This window comes from Colias philodice, chromosome 7 (genome assembly GCF_061535455.1).
Source record: "Colias philodice isolate Cphi_HAF_F1 chromosome 7, ilColPhil1 Martin Lab GWU primary, whole genome shotgun sequence".
Classification (NCBI taxonomy): Eukaryota; Metazoa; Arthropoda; class Insecta; order Lepidoptera; family Pieridae; genus Colias; species Colias philodice.
In genome coordinates this window covers 2,833,715-2,850,806 of record NC_143092.1, presented here as the reverse complement: position 1 = coordinate 2,850,806, position 17,092 = coordinate 2,833,715, and the positions used below count along the sequence as shown (strand labels likewise).

At 33.0% G+C, this 17,092-nt stretch overlaps 1 protein-coding gene across 1 annotated transcript in view; it reads left to right on the top strand.

Moving 5' to 3' along the window:
• LOC149486948 (forkhead box protein N3-like) overlaps positions 1-17,092 on the top strand; it is a 37,889-nt gene that overhangs the window by 3,733 nt on the left and 17,064 nt on the right. The window contains exon 2 of the mRNA XM_089697047.1: positions 4,585-4,799. Coding sequence (XP_089553173.1) covers positions 4,585-4,799 — 215 coding nt within the window. The remainder of the gene's footprint in view (positions 1-4,584; positions 4,800-17,092) is intronic.

Sequence of the window (17,092 nt, the reverse complement as noted above, 5' to 3'; positions counted from 1 at the left end):
ATGTATGATACATAAAGACATTTTAAGTTTGAAAAATCAGATGTTTTGCGCGAAGTGACAGTAGTACCCACCTCAACGCTTCGCTTATGAGGCGTGCAATAGCTGAGACAATGAATAAAATTCTTCGTCGCAATAAAGATGATGTCAAAATATTTGGATATCGGCGTATCTTATATCTACAAGAAGAATTTAACAAACGTGCTATTTTATAATAATGTACAATATTAAAATTAATATTTAGATAATACACTGAAAGGTCAATCGGCTGTTAAACATAAAAGAAGAGATATATTTCCTTGGTGAATAAATTATTTTTTCGACGAGCGTGTCATTTATGCGACGATTTATTATCTTAATTTTTATAAGTCTTAGATAAACGTGTAGCAATGCTGAAGCCGAAATATCAAGATAGGACTGAGTGCTGACGTCACTGGAGTGACCTTTAGTATTCAAATGGAACCTGTATTGACTATTGAGTAACGGGAGTATCGGTCGAGCGAAATTATTGTTAGAAATATGAGATGCCTGGGAAATGCGGGTTATTGGCATTTTAATATAGCGTAGACTTTTCAATATAATATTGAATCACTGGTTACATTTCTTATGAATACATTTAACATTGGTGAAGGACAATGAAATTATAATCTCCGATGCGCCATCTTTTTATTTTTTAACTAAAATTAGTACTACGACACGTTGAATTTATAATTGAGCTACTATTGAGTGGGCAAACGGGCTTGTGGAATGCCAGTCTACCGCCCATATTCATCTACAGGGGCTTCTGCAGATGCGTTGCCGACTTTTTAAGGTGGAGGTACACTCTCTTCTTGAAGACACTCAAGTTGTAGCCATTAGGAAATGTCGCCGCGGGAAGGCTATTCCATAATGACCTACCTAATATATTAAATAGTGAAGTAAGAAAATATGTTCTAATTAAACTAATCACGTATAAGTATAACATGTCGAAGTAATACCTACAATCGCGTAGAACCGATAAGCCACTTAGCAATAAGTATTTACTACTGTAAAATTTATTATCTATGTACGTTACATAATCACATAATACACACACGCATCTTTTTATATCTTTGGAATTCTTATCACATTGTTGTAACAGATTCAGTGCCAACTCGACAAACTTCGTCTATCAGTCAGTCAGTGGGTCAGTGTGCCGAACGTTTGAGAATTCACTCAAATTATTCAGAATAAACTAGCTATTGACGCCACGCGTGTATATCTATTTATTTAGCTTTAATTTCAAGGCCGAAACGAACGTTCCTCCGCCACGGTGGCACAAAACGTTCGATATCTTTTAATTTGATTAATGCTTCTTTTGACCTAAATGCTGCTAATCTTTTCTGCTACTCTATTCAGCAATGATACGATTTTAAGGTTATTTTTTCAATTGTTACAGGAAAGGTATCATAACAATTGAAAGGGAAACTTCATAATAATATTTTATTGTTCTGTAGCTCTAATTTTTATTATAATACGTATTTCTAATTATTTAATACAATGGTTCGTTTAAATTATATACTACTAGGTTTCCGCCCGCGGCTTCGCCCGCGCAGTCAAAGAAAAACCAGCATAGTTCCCGTTCCCGTGGGATTTCCGGGATTGCGTCATTTTCCCGGGATAAAAAGTAGCCTTTGTCCTTTATCGGGTATCAAAATATCTCCATACCAAATTTCATAAAAATTGGTTCAGTAGTTTAGGCGTGATTGAGTAACAGACAGACAGACAGAGTTACTTTCGCATTTATAATATTATAGTATGGATTCTAAATATGAACCGATAAGAAATAATGTCTTAAACACGTGTCCTAACTAATTAACCTTAGATCTCAAGACGTATAAAGGAGTAATTAAATCGAGCGTTTTGTACCACAAAGCATGTGTGCAATAATGAAGTAGAGATTGTTTGTGACAATGAAGTCTCCCACACTAAAATCATCAAGAAGACGTGTATGAATCAATGCAATGTGCAATTAATTGAATGCAACATTCTACAACAGATAATATAATATAGATTCTACGTCGATTCGTTAATTACGATCGTCTTTGTATTCCAATGTATCTCAAAATGTTGCGCAATCTAACACCAGTGGTTCTAGACTCGATATGCAACCTAAATGAATATCAATTAGATATTTACCATGTTTAAATATTAAACAACTGTAACGTATTCTGACGAAAACGTAATCAAAAACCAAAGTTACGAGCGCTTTTATTTTTGGAATAAAGGCTTTGTCAGATAGGACGCGTATTTTAGCGCTGCGTAGTAGCGCTACAGCGTCCTGTTTTAACGTCGCGCGAGGCTTCGTCAAACAGAACGCTTTAGCGCGCGTTAGGACACAGCAATTGATATTATTAAAGCTGCATGTTGTTTACATAATTATTACTTACGAACAAAACAAGGTACAGCGATATTAACTCCGGAGTCGGAAGAATTTTTTACTTAACAGTTTCATTAATTTCTTCTCCAATTTGTGCCCACAATTTTGCCTTCATTGATATATATTTATAGTTTATATGAACTATCCTTCGTATTATATAAGCATGGATATTTTCTAACCAATTCTATCAAATTTTTGGTCATTATGCAGTATTTTATTATTATTTTACGCCTATTAACTCCGACGCTAAAATAAAATTTGTAAAAAAATACAACACCCGACGTTAAAGCGTCCCAACGCCGCGACAGAGCGTTGCGTACTGCTAGCGCCGGCGCTCTGTTTGACGGTATTCTACGATGATAGTAGAACACATCTTAGCGTCATATCGCGGCGTCAACTTAACGCTCTGACGCGCGCTAAGTACGCGTCCTGTCTGACAAAGCCTTTAATGTATTGAATTTATGATGTATGTAGATGTTTTAATAAACAGACTCAAATGCTTTCCATACTCAGTTTAATCCGCGGTTTGGATCGATTATACAAGGAAAGAAACCTGTCACTTTCCGGTACTGAGTTTGTCTATGCATTGATTATTACGCCAATCAGTTTGTCGGTTTCAGTTTGAACAAAGGACAAAGCGACAAACTCAAAATAATATTCTCATTTGTATGATCATTAGAAGAATATTTTACAATGCTTATTGTACTAAAATCCACTTAAACACCTGAATCAATAGCAAAGAGAGCGGCCTCTTCACTTTTATAAATGACTTTTTCCAGTCATTCAAATGTAAATAAAAATATAAATACCTTATAATAATACATTGCGTGACAGCTCGATTCTATATTTATTACAGTATTATTAATTGGTTAACAATTTCTATTAAACTTTCAATTGTGTTTACTGTTTACAAAATATTGCTAACATTGATAAGTATACAAATTGATATTCGACTTGCCGACGACGTTGATTGCAACTAGTGTTGCCGCTCGATAGTCCACTATCGATAGTCTATCGATTAACTATCGATAGTTGGGGAAAAGCAATAGTATCGATAGCACTATCGATACTATCGATAGTGTCGATACTATCGATAGTATCGATAGTCCTATAAGCGTAAATACTATCGACACATAGCAATACCATCGATAGTATCGATACTATCGAAGCTCAATATCGAACGAACTATCGATACTATCGATAGTGTCGATACTATCGAAGCTCAATATCGAACGAACTATCGATACTATCGATAGTGTCGATACTATCGATAATATCGTCCCATCGATAGTGACCTTTTTCTCGATAGTATTGCTTTATCAATAATATTATAGTGGATGACAGAACTAGATGTTTGGTTATAATACTTTTCAAGTTATCTATTGGCGCTTTGTACAATCCATTTTTTTTAGTTCGTTAATTCGTAATCCAATAAGCCCATTGACTGACCCATTATACCAAGAAATCGTGAACAATACTATTGCACAATTTACTACTATCGATAGTATCAGTACTATCGATAGTATCGATTGTAGTTGCAATATTCAGTAGCAATAGTATCGATACTATCGACAGTATCGATAGTATAGCAACTATTGGCAATCAATACTATCGATTTTATCGATACTATTGCAGTTCATCAATAGTATTCCATGATTAACGCTATCGATAGTATCGATAGTATCGATAATATCGATACTATCGATAGTGCTATCGATATTCTGACTTATTTTCAAGGTCAACTATCGATAGTCAAACTATCGATAGTTCGGCAACACTAATTGCAACTGTGACCTTGGTAAAACCCTTTGAAGAAGCCCCTTGACTCATCATGCATAATTTATGCGAAATCTCATAAACATAAAAATGACAATAAAGACATGAAACTGCTCTCCATAGATTAATTAAAGGGGGAAGAAACGTTGTTTTTGCAACAAATGCCAACACTTATTGATATTTATACTGTTTGGATATAATTATAGATTATTTTACACACGATATTAGTTTGTCCATGGTTGTAGTAATTTTTTAGCTTTTTATTTTTGTGTAATGGCTTAGCTTTATGTCATTTAAACTGACATGCTAAACAGAAAATATACAGAGACACACGCTGGTTATAAATATTATGTTCACTGCCTCATCAAATTTAATCAAATATACAAACTAATAAACCACCAATCTACCACCAGATGGCACCAATGCGCGGCGAGCGAGGCGGCTCCCCGGCCCGCGGCGCGCGCGCCTCTCTGCCGCTGCCTCGTCGACTCATCCGCCAGATCGCGAGGCACGTGGCCTCTAGCGGCCGGTCCCTCCGTAGACTGGAAGTCTCTGGCCGAATCATAGACAACTTCGACGACATAGACGACGGATCGGATGAATCGGATATGGAAACCCCGCAACCTGCGTAAGTATTTGTTAGTAAACTGGCTATAGCACGCCTGGTTCGCCGACTCATCCAGATTGTGAGGCACCTGGCCTCTAGCGGCCGGTCCCTCCGCAGGCTTTATGTCTCTGGCCGAGTCATAGACAACTTCGGTGACATAGATTCGGATGAATCGGATAAGGAAACCCCGCAACCTGCGTAAGTTTTTGTTTGTAGACATGAAGCATAGACTGCGATATTTTTTTGTTGTTGTATGCAATTCATTTGTAGATGCATGCACCGTGTGTGTATTGAATCCCCAGTTTAAATCCTTGGTCAGCTTCTTATCAGTCTTCTTTAAAATTTATAAATACACTATCTTTGAGATTTAGGTGATTTATCTATAAGAATTTAACAGTTAACTCAGCACATGCTGTGATTTTTTAATGTACTGATTCAGTCGCTCCTGTTAGATTGAACGTTTAACATATTTTAAATATCACGCTGTACAATTGGCAAGCTTATATATTGTATAATGTATAGAATCGAGTATATAAAATTTTCCTGCTAGTTTGATAAATTTGCGTATAAATTGAGATTTCGTTCGCATTTAACCGCAGACATGTTCAGTAGACGGTTGCATAACGTTATAGACCGGACTTTATTACACGACTTTCTTACTATATAAATGTTTTGAATACTCCTTCAAAATTGTACAAAAAATAGGCATTAAAAAGTTAACCTTAGCTTTATTATGTGTAAACGAATGTTAGTAAAACTATTTATAAACTAAGCTGAACTGTTTTTGGGATGCATATTTGATTTTTCTATTAATAGATGTATATAGATAAGAAAGTAAAAGAAACACGTAAAAAAACAAACTACAAATTCATGATGCAACCGTAGGAAGTTCGCTGGGTCAAGTAGATCGTTTTGATTAAATTTGATTTTGGTAAATTGTTTATGGAACAATTATTACATGTAAATAGTTTGATCCTATTATTACTGTATACAAAACTTCTCCATTATCCTTCTTACAGTTCTTTATATGTTGTACTAATATAAATATGTATTAAAAGATTAAAATAGTATGCATTATACATGTTAAATTAATGAATAGCATTCACTTTTAATGTGAAAGGTGTATGAAAGTTGGCTTATTGATTGCTACGGGTTATGTAAGATACAAAATGTTGTTACAAAGCGTAAGAAGCCTTCACTGTTTGTGAACCTCTATGAATTTTTATTACAAATTAATCAGAATTTCCCAGATAAACAGGAAAACAAGAATGTAAATAACTTTCTAATACTTCGATCGTTGAATCTTTTAACCCACTAAAACTTTAACTCATTAAAGTTTTAACGATTTTTAAGTTGTATACGTAGCAACCGAGTATGTAGTACAGTCAACATAAGTCGCTAAACAAATTAAAACAGCCCTTGAAAAACGTGTACTTACATTATAAATATTAATTTATTCAACGACTTGTGATGCTTAATGTACATGTCTACGTATATACTTGTAGTCTTAATAGAAATAATAGAAGTATTTTACGCACTTTATATATAATCAATTAAGGTTTTTAATCAGAATGATTGATTATAACTTTATCACAAATTCTTTGCTATTTTCCCTTCATTAATTTATGTTTCCGTATTAAAATTAGCTTCGCTTCGCACGCTTGCAGCTTGCAAGCAATTAACAAAGTTCCACCTTCTATTTCCAATTGTTTATGTTTTATTTTGATGTCTTTAAGTAGCCTTCAAGGTCCTTTAAGGTCTAAGCAATTTTTATAATTCATATCGATCCAGTGGTTTTAATGAGAAAAGAGATTAACATGCCCTTTACCCGGGTTTAACCGAGATAGAATAAATTGCCTTTTTTATTGTAAATAAGCTATTATTATTTATTGCTATCTTATGGTAAAATAATTTGTAAATCAATTGATTAGTTATTGAAATTATTCGTTTCACACAAATTTATATTAGTTTAATCAAGCTTTTGATTAAGATTTCACTCGAACCGTAATGTATGTATACAGAAATTAAATTCCGAAACATTCCTTTGCCTCATACGAAATAGGCATAGCACATGATTATTCCGATTCAACAGCCTATAGCAATACATACTCCAAATTCTAGTCAAATGAACTTCCATTTTCAAACACGGAAATATGTATGAAAATCGTGAATAATAACTTTTTTGTTTGATTCTAAACAATGATTTGTTATTTACAATTCATATGCGAATACAGCCCTTTATGCGTAAAACAATCTGTTTAAATGATATTTCAGGACTAATATTACTGCCTAAAAACCTTTATTATTTAAAGGGGATATCTCAATCTATATTATTTAGGCCATGACCCTCAATATATCTATGTAGTCCAATACATAATATAACTATTCCAAAACAATATTATTCAGCTAAATATTTGATAAAAATGATTATCTTTTTCACACTGACTCGAATGTTTAATACTTATCGAAGCCAAAATAGATAATAACTAAAAAAAAAATAATAATAAAACTTTTTATTAGCAGATAGGTAACAATTTAAGTACTTACAATCTACTTAATCTAACAACCTAAATGCTAAAAGGATTGCCGCTCAGCATTTTACAATGAAAAGCACAGGCCTTCATTGTAGAGCTGATTTTCAGCGACACCTAATTATACAGCGATATCTAATTCTAAGATTCAATATAATAAATAAATAAATAGATAAAAATAAATAAAAAGAATAAATAAAATAATAAATAGTAATATCTATTTTTAAATAAATAAACATATTGTGTTAATAAATATATAAATACGTGTGATAAAAATATACAATGAAACCATGACGAGAATAATATATTGTGTGTATGTAGTTACAATGTGCTATAAAATGTTTAAATGTTTTTCTGTTTACATAAAAGGTATGCTGTTAAATTCTTATTAAATGAAAATTTTGACTTTTTATCTCGAATAGGCGGAGGTAAATCGTTCCAACAATGCGTTGCTGCCCATTTGTAGCTACCTCGAAAAGCGCTTGTACGATACTTAGGTACTATAAGAGGATTCGTCGTTGTTCTTGTAGGGTACACATTTGATTGTTCTCTCCATTTAATTTTATCGTAAAGATATTTAGGTGACTCCGTTTTGATAATTGAAAATACCATATTAGCCAGATGTAGTCTCCTCCTTGCAGCCATTTTTAAAATATTATTATTATTGAGATAAGGAGTTACATGATTTCTTTTTGGTATTCCAAAGCAGTATCGTGCGCAAGCGTTTTGAACTCTCTGAATCATTCGCTCAGTTCTAACCAACAAGCATGGACCATAAACTGCATCACAATAATTAAGTTTGGATAAAATCAAGCTTTCAACTAATTTTTTACGAAGTGAAATGGTTATAAAATTTCGAAATGAGTATAATATTTTTAGCCTATAGAAACAATTTCTCACAACATTATTTAAATGAATTTCAAACCGGAGCTGTGGGTCAATTGTAAGACCTAAGTTGCACGCGACTTTGACACCTTCAATTACACTACAGTTAATAACAATTTGGGGTTTAGCGTTAATGATAGATTTAACTTGTTTCCTACTTCCAAGAACAATATATTTCGACTTCTGCGGATTCAGCATTAGAGAATTTTGTTCAGACCATTCTACAATCCTCTGCAGTTCTTCATTTATTTTCTGTACAGCTAAAGGTGTGCAATTTGGCTTACAGGAAATATAAAGCTGGATATCATCTGCGTACATATGATATCTACAGTAACGAAAACATTTAGTTATGTCAGCACTATAGATAATATAAAGAAGGGGTCCCAGAATGGATCCCTGTGGTACACCTCTACAAATAGCTCGCGGGGAAGATTTGAGCAATGATCCGTTTTCATTACGTATCTCAACAATCTGTGATCTCATAGATAAGTAACTTGTGAACCATTTGTGAGAGTTACCCGAAAAGCCATAGTACGCCAATTTTGATAAGAGCAAGTTTATGTTAATTGCATCAAATGCACGCGTATAATCCAATAGAACAAGCATCGTGCCTTCCCCCTCATCACAGGCTTCCAATATGTTACCTACTACATCACTCAGAGCAGTAACGGTCCCATGCCCTTTTCTAAACCCCGATTGAAATTCTGGAAGGATACGATGCTTATTTATGAACTCTACCGCCTGCGTGTATATTACTCGTTCCAAAACTTTTGAGAGACATGGCAAGATACTTATAGGTCTCAAATCCTTTGAAGTTGTTGGATTACACGATTTGGGAATGGGTCGTACTATAGCACGACGCCAAAACTCAGGGAATATACCAGAAGTTATGGAAGTATTTACTATATCAGTGATGGCTTTGAGTGAGTTTGGTAAAGTAAGTTTAATCATGTCTATATTTATGTTATCTATTCCTTGAGCATTTGTTTTAATGTTGTTAATAATTTTCAAGACTGTATCCTCGCTTACTGGTTTTATTTTAAATTCAGCTATACTATATTTATTCTCCTTAAAAAATTTCAACTGTGTAGCACAAGCACTTTCGTCTATGGATCCTGGTACGTTTAAAAAGTCTTCATTTAATTTATCAGGGTTATCAAAACAATCCGGGACACAGCTACTAGTATGAGAGGGTAATACTTGGGACTTCAGGTTTTTCCACAGAGACTTGGCATTATTAATGTTATCATTTATATGTTTCTGAAAGTATGCCGTTTTATCGTTTTGCAATACAACATTAGCTTGATGTTTTAGATCCAAATAATATTTCTTGTCAATATCAGACTTAGATTTACGGAACTTCTTTTTAGCGTTATTTCTTAATCTAAACAACAATTTTACGTTATCAGTAATCCAAGGTGTTGGGGGTGTTTTAAATTTTCTGACCTTCAGGGGGGCGTGAGCATCAAAAAGCTGTAAAATGTATGTTTGTAGTAGATGAACCTTTGCATTAACATCAGAACAATTATTAATTATCCTATACCATGGAATTAGTTCAAGGTCTTTTGAGAATGAGTCAAACGATATATTTTTTATGGGTCGAAAAGTAATTGTTTTAGGTTTTAACTTTTGTTTTTTAAATACAGTTTCAAATGCAATAAAACAATGATGGCCAAGTTCTGAAATATGATCAACAGTAACGTTTTTGCAATCAACATCCGTACAAATAATATCTATTAAAGAACTACTATCGCCTATAAAATGAGTCGGTGAACAAACAATTTGATTTAAAGCAAAAATATTGAGAAAATCTTTAATCTTTTTTGTATTAATGTTCTCTTCGTTCAACATATTAACATTAAAATCCCCAAGTAGAATAATTTTATCATAGGGTGCTAGAGAGGTAATGCTATCTGTTAAACCATCAATAAAAACGTCCAAATTTAACCAAGGTGGTCTATAAGCGGTACCGATTATCGTTTTAGTGCTGTTAAGGTTAAGTGACAACCATAATTGTTCCACATCTCGGTGTGCAGGATGAGCAAGAACTCGCACATTAACACCGCATTTCACATAAAAAGCAACACCTCCCCCTCTTCCGCCACGGATATGGACTGGGCGAGGCACATGTTTCAAATTATATCCGGGGACTGTAGGCGCGCGACCATCCTCTCCTGGCCGTAGCCATGTTTCATTGATGGCCATGATGTCAACCGAATACTGAGCCATAGCTACTAGGAATTCATCCTGATTAGAGCCAAGAGAGCAAGCATTCAATAATCCTAATTTAATGTGTTTATTCCCTATCATTTATTACCAAGCAAAAACAGATAATAAATAAATAAATAATTAAATTATATAAATGTATATAGTTATAACAAAAACTACTATCACAATATATAAAGAACCAATATATTGTATAAACTAAAACAGAAATAAAACATCTATAAAGTTTGTTAACGCTTGAACATAACATCAATAACATTATCTCAGCATAACAATATGATCGACTTCTATTAACATTAACAATTCTTATAATTATAAAAAAGAAATGGTTAAGATACAAGATACAGAATATTTGCCGAACAACAAAATATACATAATTTAATGTTACAAAATTTGCACGATTCATAAATGTAATAACATTGATGGGTTTTACATACATTTCAAGCCTTATCATATTTTTAATTAAATATCGTTCAGTCCCTAATTTACAGGTGAAGAAAAAGTTTACCATGTTTATTAGCATACAAATATAAGAAAGCAATCTTAGAATCAGCAGTGAAGTTAACGTATAAAGATAAATACAATGAGGAATTCTAATGTTTTTATCTTTGATGGTAATTGTTAATTTACTAAACATAAATAAAAAAATAGCATATAACAGTAATACTAAAAATAAAATAAGTCTGCGTTGACACGAAAAGTGTATAATATGCAGTTCATATCTGGAAATAAAGCTATATAAAAAAATATGTAAACTTAAATATCTAAAAAACATTAATCTAAGTGGGAAATTATGGGGTGACAAAACTGTACAATTATTTATTAGAGCTAACTTCATGTGAACCAAAAACACTCATTATATCAGACTCTTCGCGAATAATGAAGGCTGGTTTATTACTTTCTTGTCTAACAAATATTTTGCCTTCTCTTGTCCAAGAATATTTCCACCTTAAGCGCATGCATGTTTGACGCGCGTTGAAGAATAATTGCTTGTTGTATTTTGTAAGGCGTTCATTTATATAAAACTTTTTTGTTTCACCTACTAGATCCATGTTCTCCGTTGTCAATCCACGACGAATCCTAGCATTTTTAAGAAATTCGTCTCGTATCTTTTTTCGAGCCAAACGTACAACTATCGGTCGAGGGCGTTGAGGAGTGCCCTCGGTAACATCCTTGTTGCGTAATCCAACTCGATAAGCATGTATTATATCCTGCTCATCATACTTAATTGAAATTTTCGCGGCAACTAACGCAACAGTGTGATACACATTCTCATTATTTAGCTCCGGAATGTTGCTGATCTCTATGTCGTTTAGTAATAGATCTTGATCACGAGAACGAAGGTCCGACTGTAAAATCGCGATAGTATTTTCGAGTTTACTTATAGATTCGACGTTTCTTTGATTCTTAACTATATTTAAGTCATCTTCCAAGGTACTCACTCTATTCTCTAAGACATCCATACGTTGCTCAAATAATGATATTGACGAAGCGACGCTTTGCATTTCCTGACGAAAGTCCCGCAATTCAGATCTAATAGTCCGCATTTCATCTCGACATAGCCGTATTTCTCGAGCCAAATCTAGCTGTCCGTCTTCAACAGAGCAAGTTGACTGAAACGAAATATTTCGGTCTTCATCTGATTCATTTCCCGGCAAATTAACTGATAAGACATTGGGGTGTGCACCTTTAACCGGTGTAGTCTTAGGATGATTTTTCCTGCAATCTGAGCATTTCCAAGTTTGTGGTATGTTTGTTTTTGAATTTATACCCAGACAACTCCGGTGATACACTAAAGCGCATCCCATACATTTAACGCCCTCTATCTGTGACAAGAATTTACCACAAGAATTGCATTTAACCATTTTGATTGGAGTTCAGCGTATCCACACTAGATGGCAGCAGTGAATGGGTTGATGTCTAAGTTAAAAGATCTATATTTGCGTTATCTGTGCTTTGATTATAAAGTTAATCAAAACGAGGGTATAGCACCATTAATATTTTGGGTAGATTAAAATATAATGTATAGTGATCAGTTTAATTAAGCACTTATAACTTTGTTTATATTCACGATAGAATTTAAAAAGTCACTTCCGAACATTCGATAAACTTCACTTAACAATTCTGTGCACTTTATTCTTGAAACAGGTAAGTATAACTGTACTTAAGGATTTTAAATTAATATTTCGCATTAGACGTATGCACTGCGCTTGACATCCGCGACGTCACCCCAACTATAATAAGTATTATCATAGATAACTACATGTATATTATCCAGTCATTGTATAGATATTGTTTAATTTACAAAGCCAATTTATCCATACTATGTGTTTATATTTTTCATTTTTATGTGGTATTCCATAAGTCTACGTCATTAATAATGGACCAGCCGTATTTAAATGAAAAGCTGGTTATGCTAACATCCTAGACCTAGAGAATATGTAAAGATAATTCGAAGCATGTGAATTTAATATTAAAACAACCTAAAATCTGTTAACAAAAACGTATGTTGAAAAACAAACACACCAATTAGATCTTAACAAAATGTTTTTGTGATATTCATCTTTGCATACAATTAAAGAAAAGTAGTATTTAAGAGTGAGCAACGGATTTTGATGCGGTTTTTTAATAGATAGAGTGATTCAAGAGGAAGGTTATTAGATATAATTTATTAGGTTTTAGACAAAGCGGGCGAAGCCGCGGGCGGTAAGCTAGTACGTATATAAGTTAGAAAATAATATATGTGAAAATACGGCCAACAGAAACATACACATCTATAAAATTTTAACCATGTGATCAACAAACATTTGTATTTTCTTACGTCACAAGCGTGTAACAAGCGAATTAATTCCAAGACATGCAAGAAGATTATTGTGTTATCAGTGATTCAGTCAGAGACTCGATCGATCAACGCCAATTGTACGGCACCAGCTGATAACGCTGATTATAAGTTTTTAGGTTACTGGGTAAGAACTGAGAAACTGAGTTGTATTTTTTTGTAAACAGAATTGCTTATTTCCATCATTACTGCAAATTGTTTCCTAATGTAACATTAGCTATCTCTCTAAACATGTGTACCTACTGCGACAACTAAAAACTAAGTTTTATGCTCGCAGGAAATATCATTTAAACAATTTCCCTTTCTACTCAAAAATATTATTATCCCTTCGACATTTGTCGCTAAGTTAAAACAATGTTTATTTCATACAACTAGGAACTGTCATCTACACTGAGAAAACGTAACGGCTATAAATAATCAAGTTGCTGCTATTTACAACCGAGTAACTTGCTTCGGAGGGAGCCTGCAAAGTTTGTTGCTAAAATTATACAAGTCAACTTTGTTAACGTATGTTGGTAATATAAGCCCACTAAGGTGGTCAAAAAATACGTATTTAGGGTTTGTTGCTTTTAACCTATTCACTCAGTAAACTTAACAAACCTATTTACTATAGTCAATCGTGTTACTCTGTTAACAATACCCAACGTGCTCTGTTGTTTTTAGCAAAGTAATTCAGTGATTTCAAATATGTTGCTTTGTAAAACTAGCTAAGTAACACAATAATGTTAATCATATTTATTGGGTAGGGACAGCCAATCTACTTTGTTACTTCTACTCAATTAAAAATTTGTATACGTAGCCAAGTTACTGGGTACTGTCAATCGTGTTCATTGGGTAACTATAACTAAATATACTCTGTTCTTTCTAGTCAATTAAGATTGGTATATTTAGCCAAGTTACTTTGAATTCTTAGGCGGGTTTATTAGGTAACCATAGCTAAAATACTTGGTTGCAAGTAATAATTCAAACGACACATAATAAGCTATATATTTTCAGTATAAGCTGACCTGTGAATGTTCGTAAAACCTATACAAGGTGTAAGGGGATATACACATCCGAACAGGGCGTGATGTACTGTTCAGTTTCATCAGTACATCACGCCCTGATTAGATGTGTACCCCCTTTCTGTTACACTCTGTATACAATGTGAGGTCAGCTCATACTGAAAATATTTATCTAGTTCGATATGTTGTCATTTCTACCATTATTAATACAGTGGGAAAAATTTTGGCATGTCGGAAAAAAAGCCAATGAAACGTTCATGTAGGAAAACAACACTAATTTCCCGACACACCAAAAACTTAGAAGAAACTGAAAGAAAATTATGCACATTAATGAAATTAACTTTATTCAGTACATGATACAATCATTTCAAGTAACATATCTACTACTTACACTTAAATTATTAAATACTACTACTTTTAAAAATAGTACACAATTCACAATGTCAAGAAACGATACTGGAGTTCTGTGTTTTAATTTTCACAATAACAGGGTGAAATATAAATCATGAGCAAACTTTTAAGGAATGACTCAGACTAAACCTGAACAACTTTAATTAGGTATAGGACCAAATCCAACATCGTAAAAGAAATATCAGCTGTTTCATAATATACAAAAGTGGAATTATCTACTATGTCAAAATCTACGGAACAGCTGATTTTATTTCGCGATGTTGGAGTTTGTTCTCTAATGAAAGTGGTTTAGGTTTGTTTACATAAAAACAAACAACCATTATGGTAATGTAAGCAAGTTAATACACCTAAATTGTACTTATAATTAATGTATTTGATAAGTCAAAAGTTTAGGCAAAAACCATGGAATAAGCTAGGAGAATAAGTAATCTTTTTGATCTAATAATTTTATTACAACCCAACAAGTAAATCCGTCATTTTTTTTAAACATTTAAATTTATTCTCATTGAAACATAATTCACATTCGTCTTCGGGAAAATGATCATAAATGCTAAAACTTAAACATTTTTTGCACCAAAAAAAATTTAAGTACAATAAGCTTACAATAAGAACATATTGTTCGTTTTCTATTATAAAATATTCTGGTTGAACCTCGTTACAAATTTGATGTGTAGATATGCAGATATCATATCGGAACTATATCGTACCTACCTTATGTAATTTACATATTAAAGTAATAGGTATATATGACAATATGATGCTTGATCAGAAGTAACTTACTAATTCAAATTTATTTTTGGTTTGATTGTGGGGAAGCTTTCAGTGATTTCGGTATATTGTCCTTTGCTTTTCATATCTTTTTCTAGCTGTAAACAAATAAAAAAAACGTAAGTAAGTATACAAAAGTAATTAAACTAAAGCAGACAAAATATTCTAAAAAACTTAACTCACCAGAAGATATCCTTTGGGTTTTTTAAGAGCAGCATATTCATTGTATTGAGGTATTGGAGCTATGGTTAACTCTTTTGCAGCAATTAGCCTCGTCTCTGTAGTTTCTTGCCACTTTAGTTCTACGGCTGTCCATGGCTCAGAGGAGTTTTTGAGCCATAATAGTTTGTCTTCTGCATCTTGCTCTTCTATAATAGTTTGATTAAAATTCAAAATGATGATGAAAAATTATTGTTTTTAATGTAAATTTGAATCTGCCTTGTAGGTGCTGAGGCGGCGCTTCAACAGACACGTTCGTCACTCGACTATGATTTGATAGAAATGGCCGACTTTGCAGGCTACGCAGCCAATTCCTTGTTTAATTTTTATCAAGTTACTCGGTCAAAAATAGTATTCGCTCCGTTGTTAATTGCCGAGCTATGCTTATGTACCAATAGATAAGTTACTTGTTTGTTTTTAAGTAAGAAACACGGTTATATGCTTCATAGCAAGTGATTTAATTTTAGCCAAATAATATTATGTCTAAATTTAAATGATTTACTTGTCATTCAATGATAATGTAAGCTTGTTTATTTTTAACCGAACTCTGTGTAAATAGTAGCCAACTATAGTTAAGTCTAAAAATAAATAACTTACTTATCATTAAATAATAACGTAAGCTTGTCTATTTTGAACCTAATTCGGTAAAGGTAATATTGACCGAGTCGTTAATTTTGAAATAAATAAGTACTTTTTTAATAATAGCTAAGAATATTTAGCAATACTTGCTTGTATAATACTAGCAAAGCTTTAATGCACATTTTAAATATGTCTTGATTGAATGCAGCAGAATAATTTTTAACCGAGCTAAATTGGTACTTTGCTAAAGCAAAATTTTCTCAGTGTATATGGAAAAGATAACGTCGATCTGAATAACACGCAATATTACGCGTTTTATTCACTTTCAGGAAATTTAAACATTGACTAAAATCATACTGATGACCTTAAAACGAAACATGTAATTTGTTAACCTTTAACAACAGCATAAATTGTTCAGATTACAGTATCAATAAAGTATCTTTATATCTATTACTAACCCGCGTGGCTCCGTTCCTGTTGGTCTTATGTGTGTGATGATATATAGCCTATAGCCTTAAGGCTGCAGTCTAGCAAAATTGCGTTTTCAACAAGTTATTTGACAATTTTTTCCCGGCTAATGAAATGATAAACTGAATTTTTTTTTCTTGTTTATCAATTAGTGTTATATACGCAATGCGCGTGAATTTTTTCACATTTATAAAGTTACTTTATGTTACCTTAATCAGGCCTTCAAGATAAGTCTCTTTCCCCCAAAATCATTTCGAGCTAAGTTTGTGCACTCACTACGTTGCAACCGATTACAATTTACACAATCTGATCAGCGCATTATTATCCTTATATAGTCGTTATTAAAAACTGCTGAATACAATTGCCGAAAAACTTATGATTTTC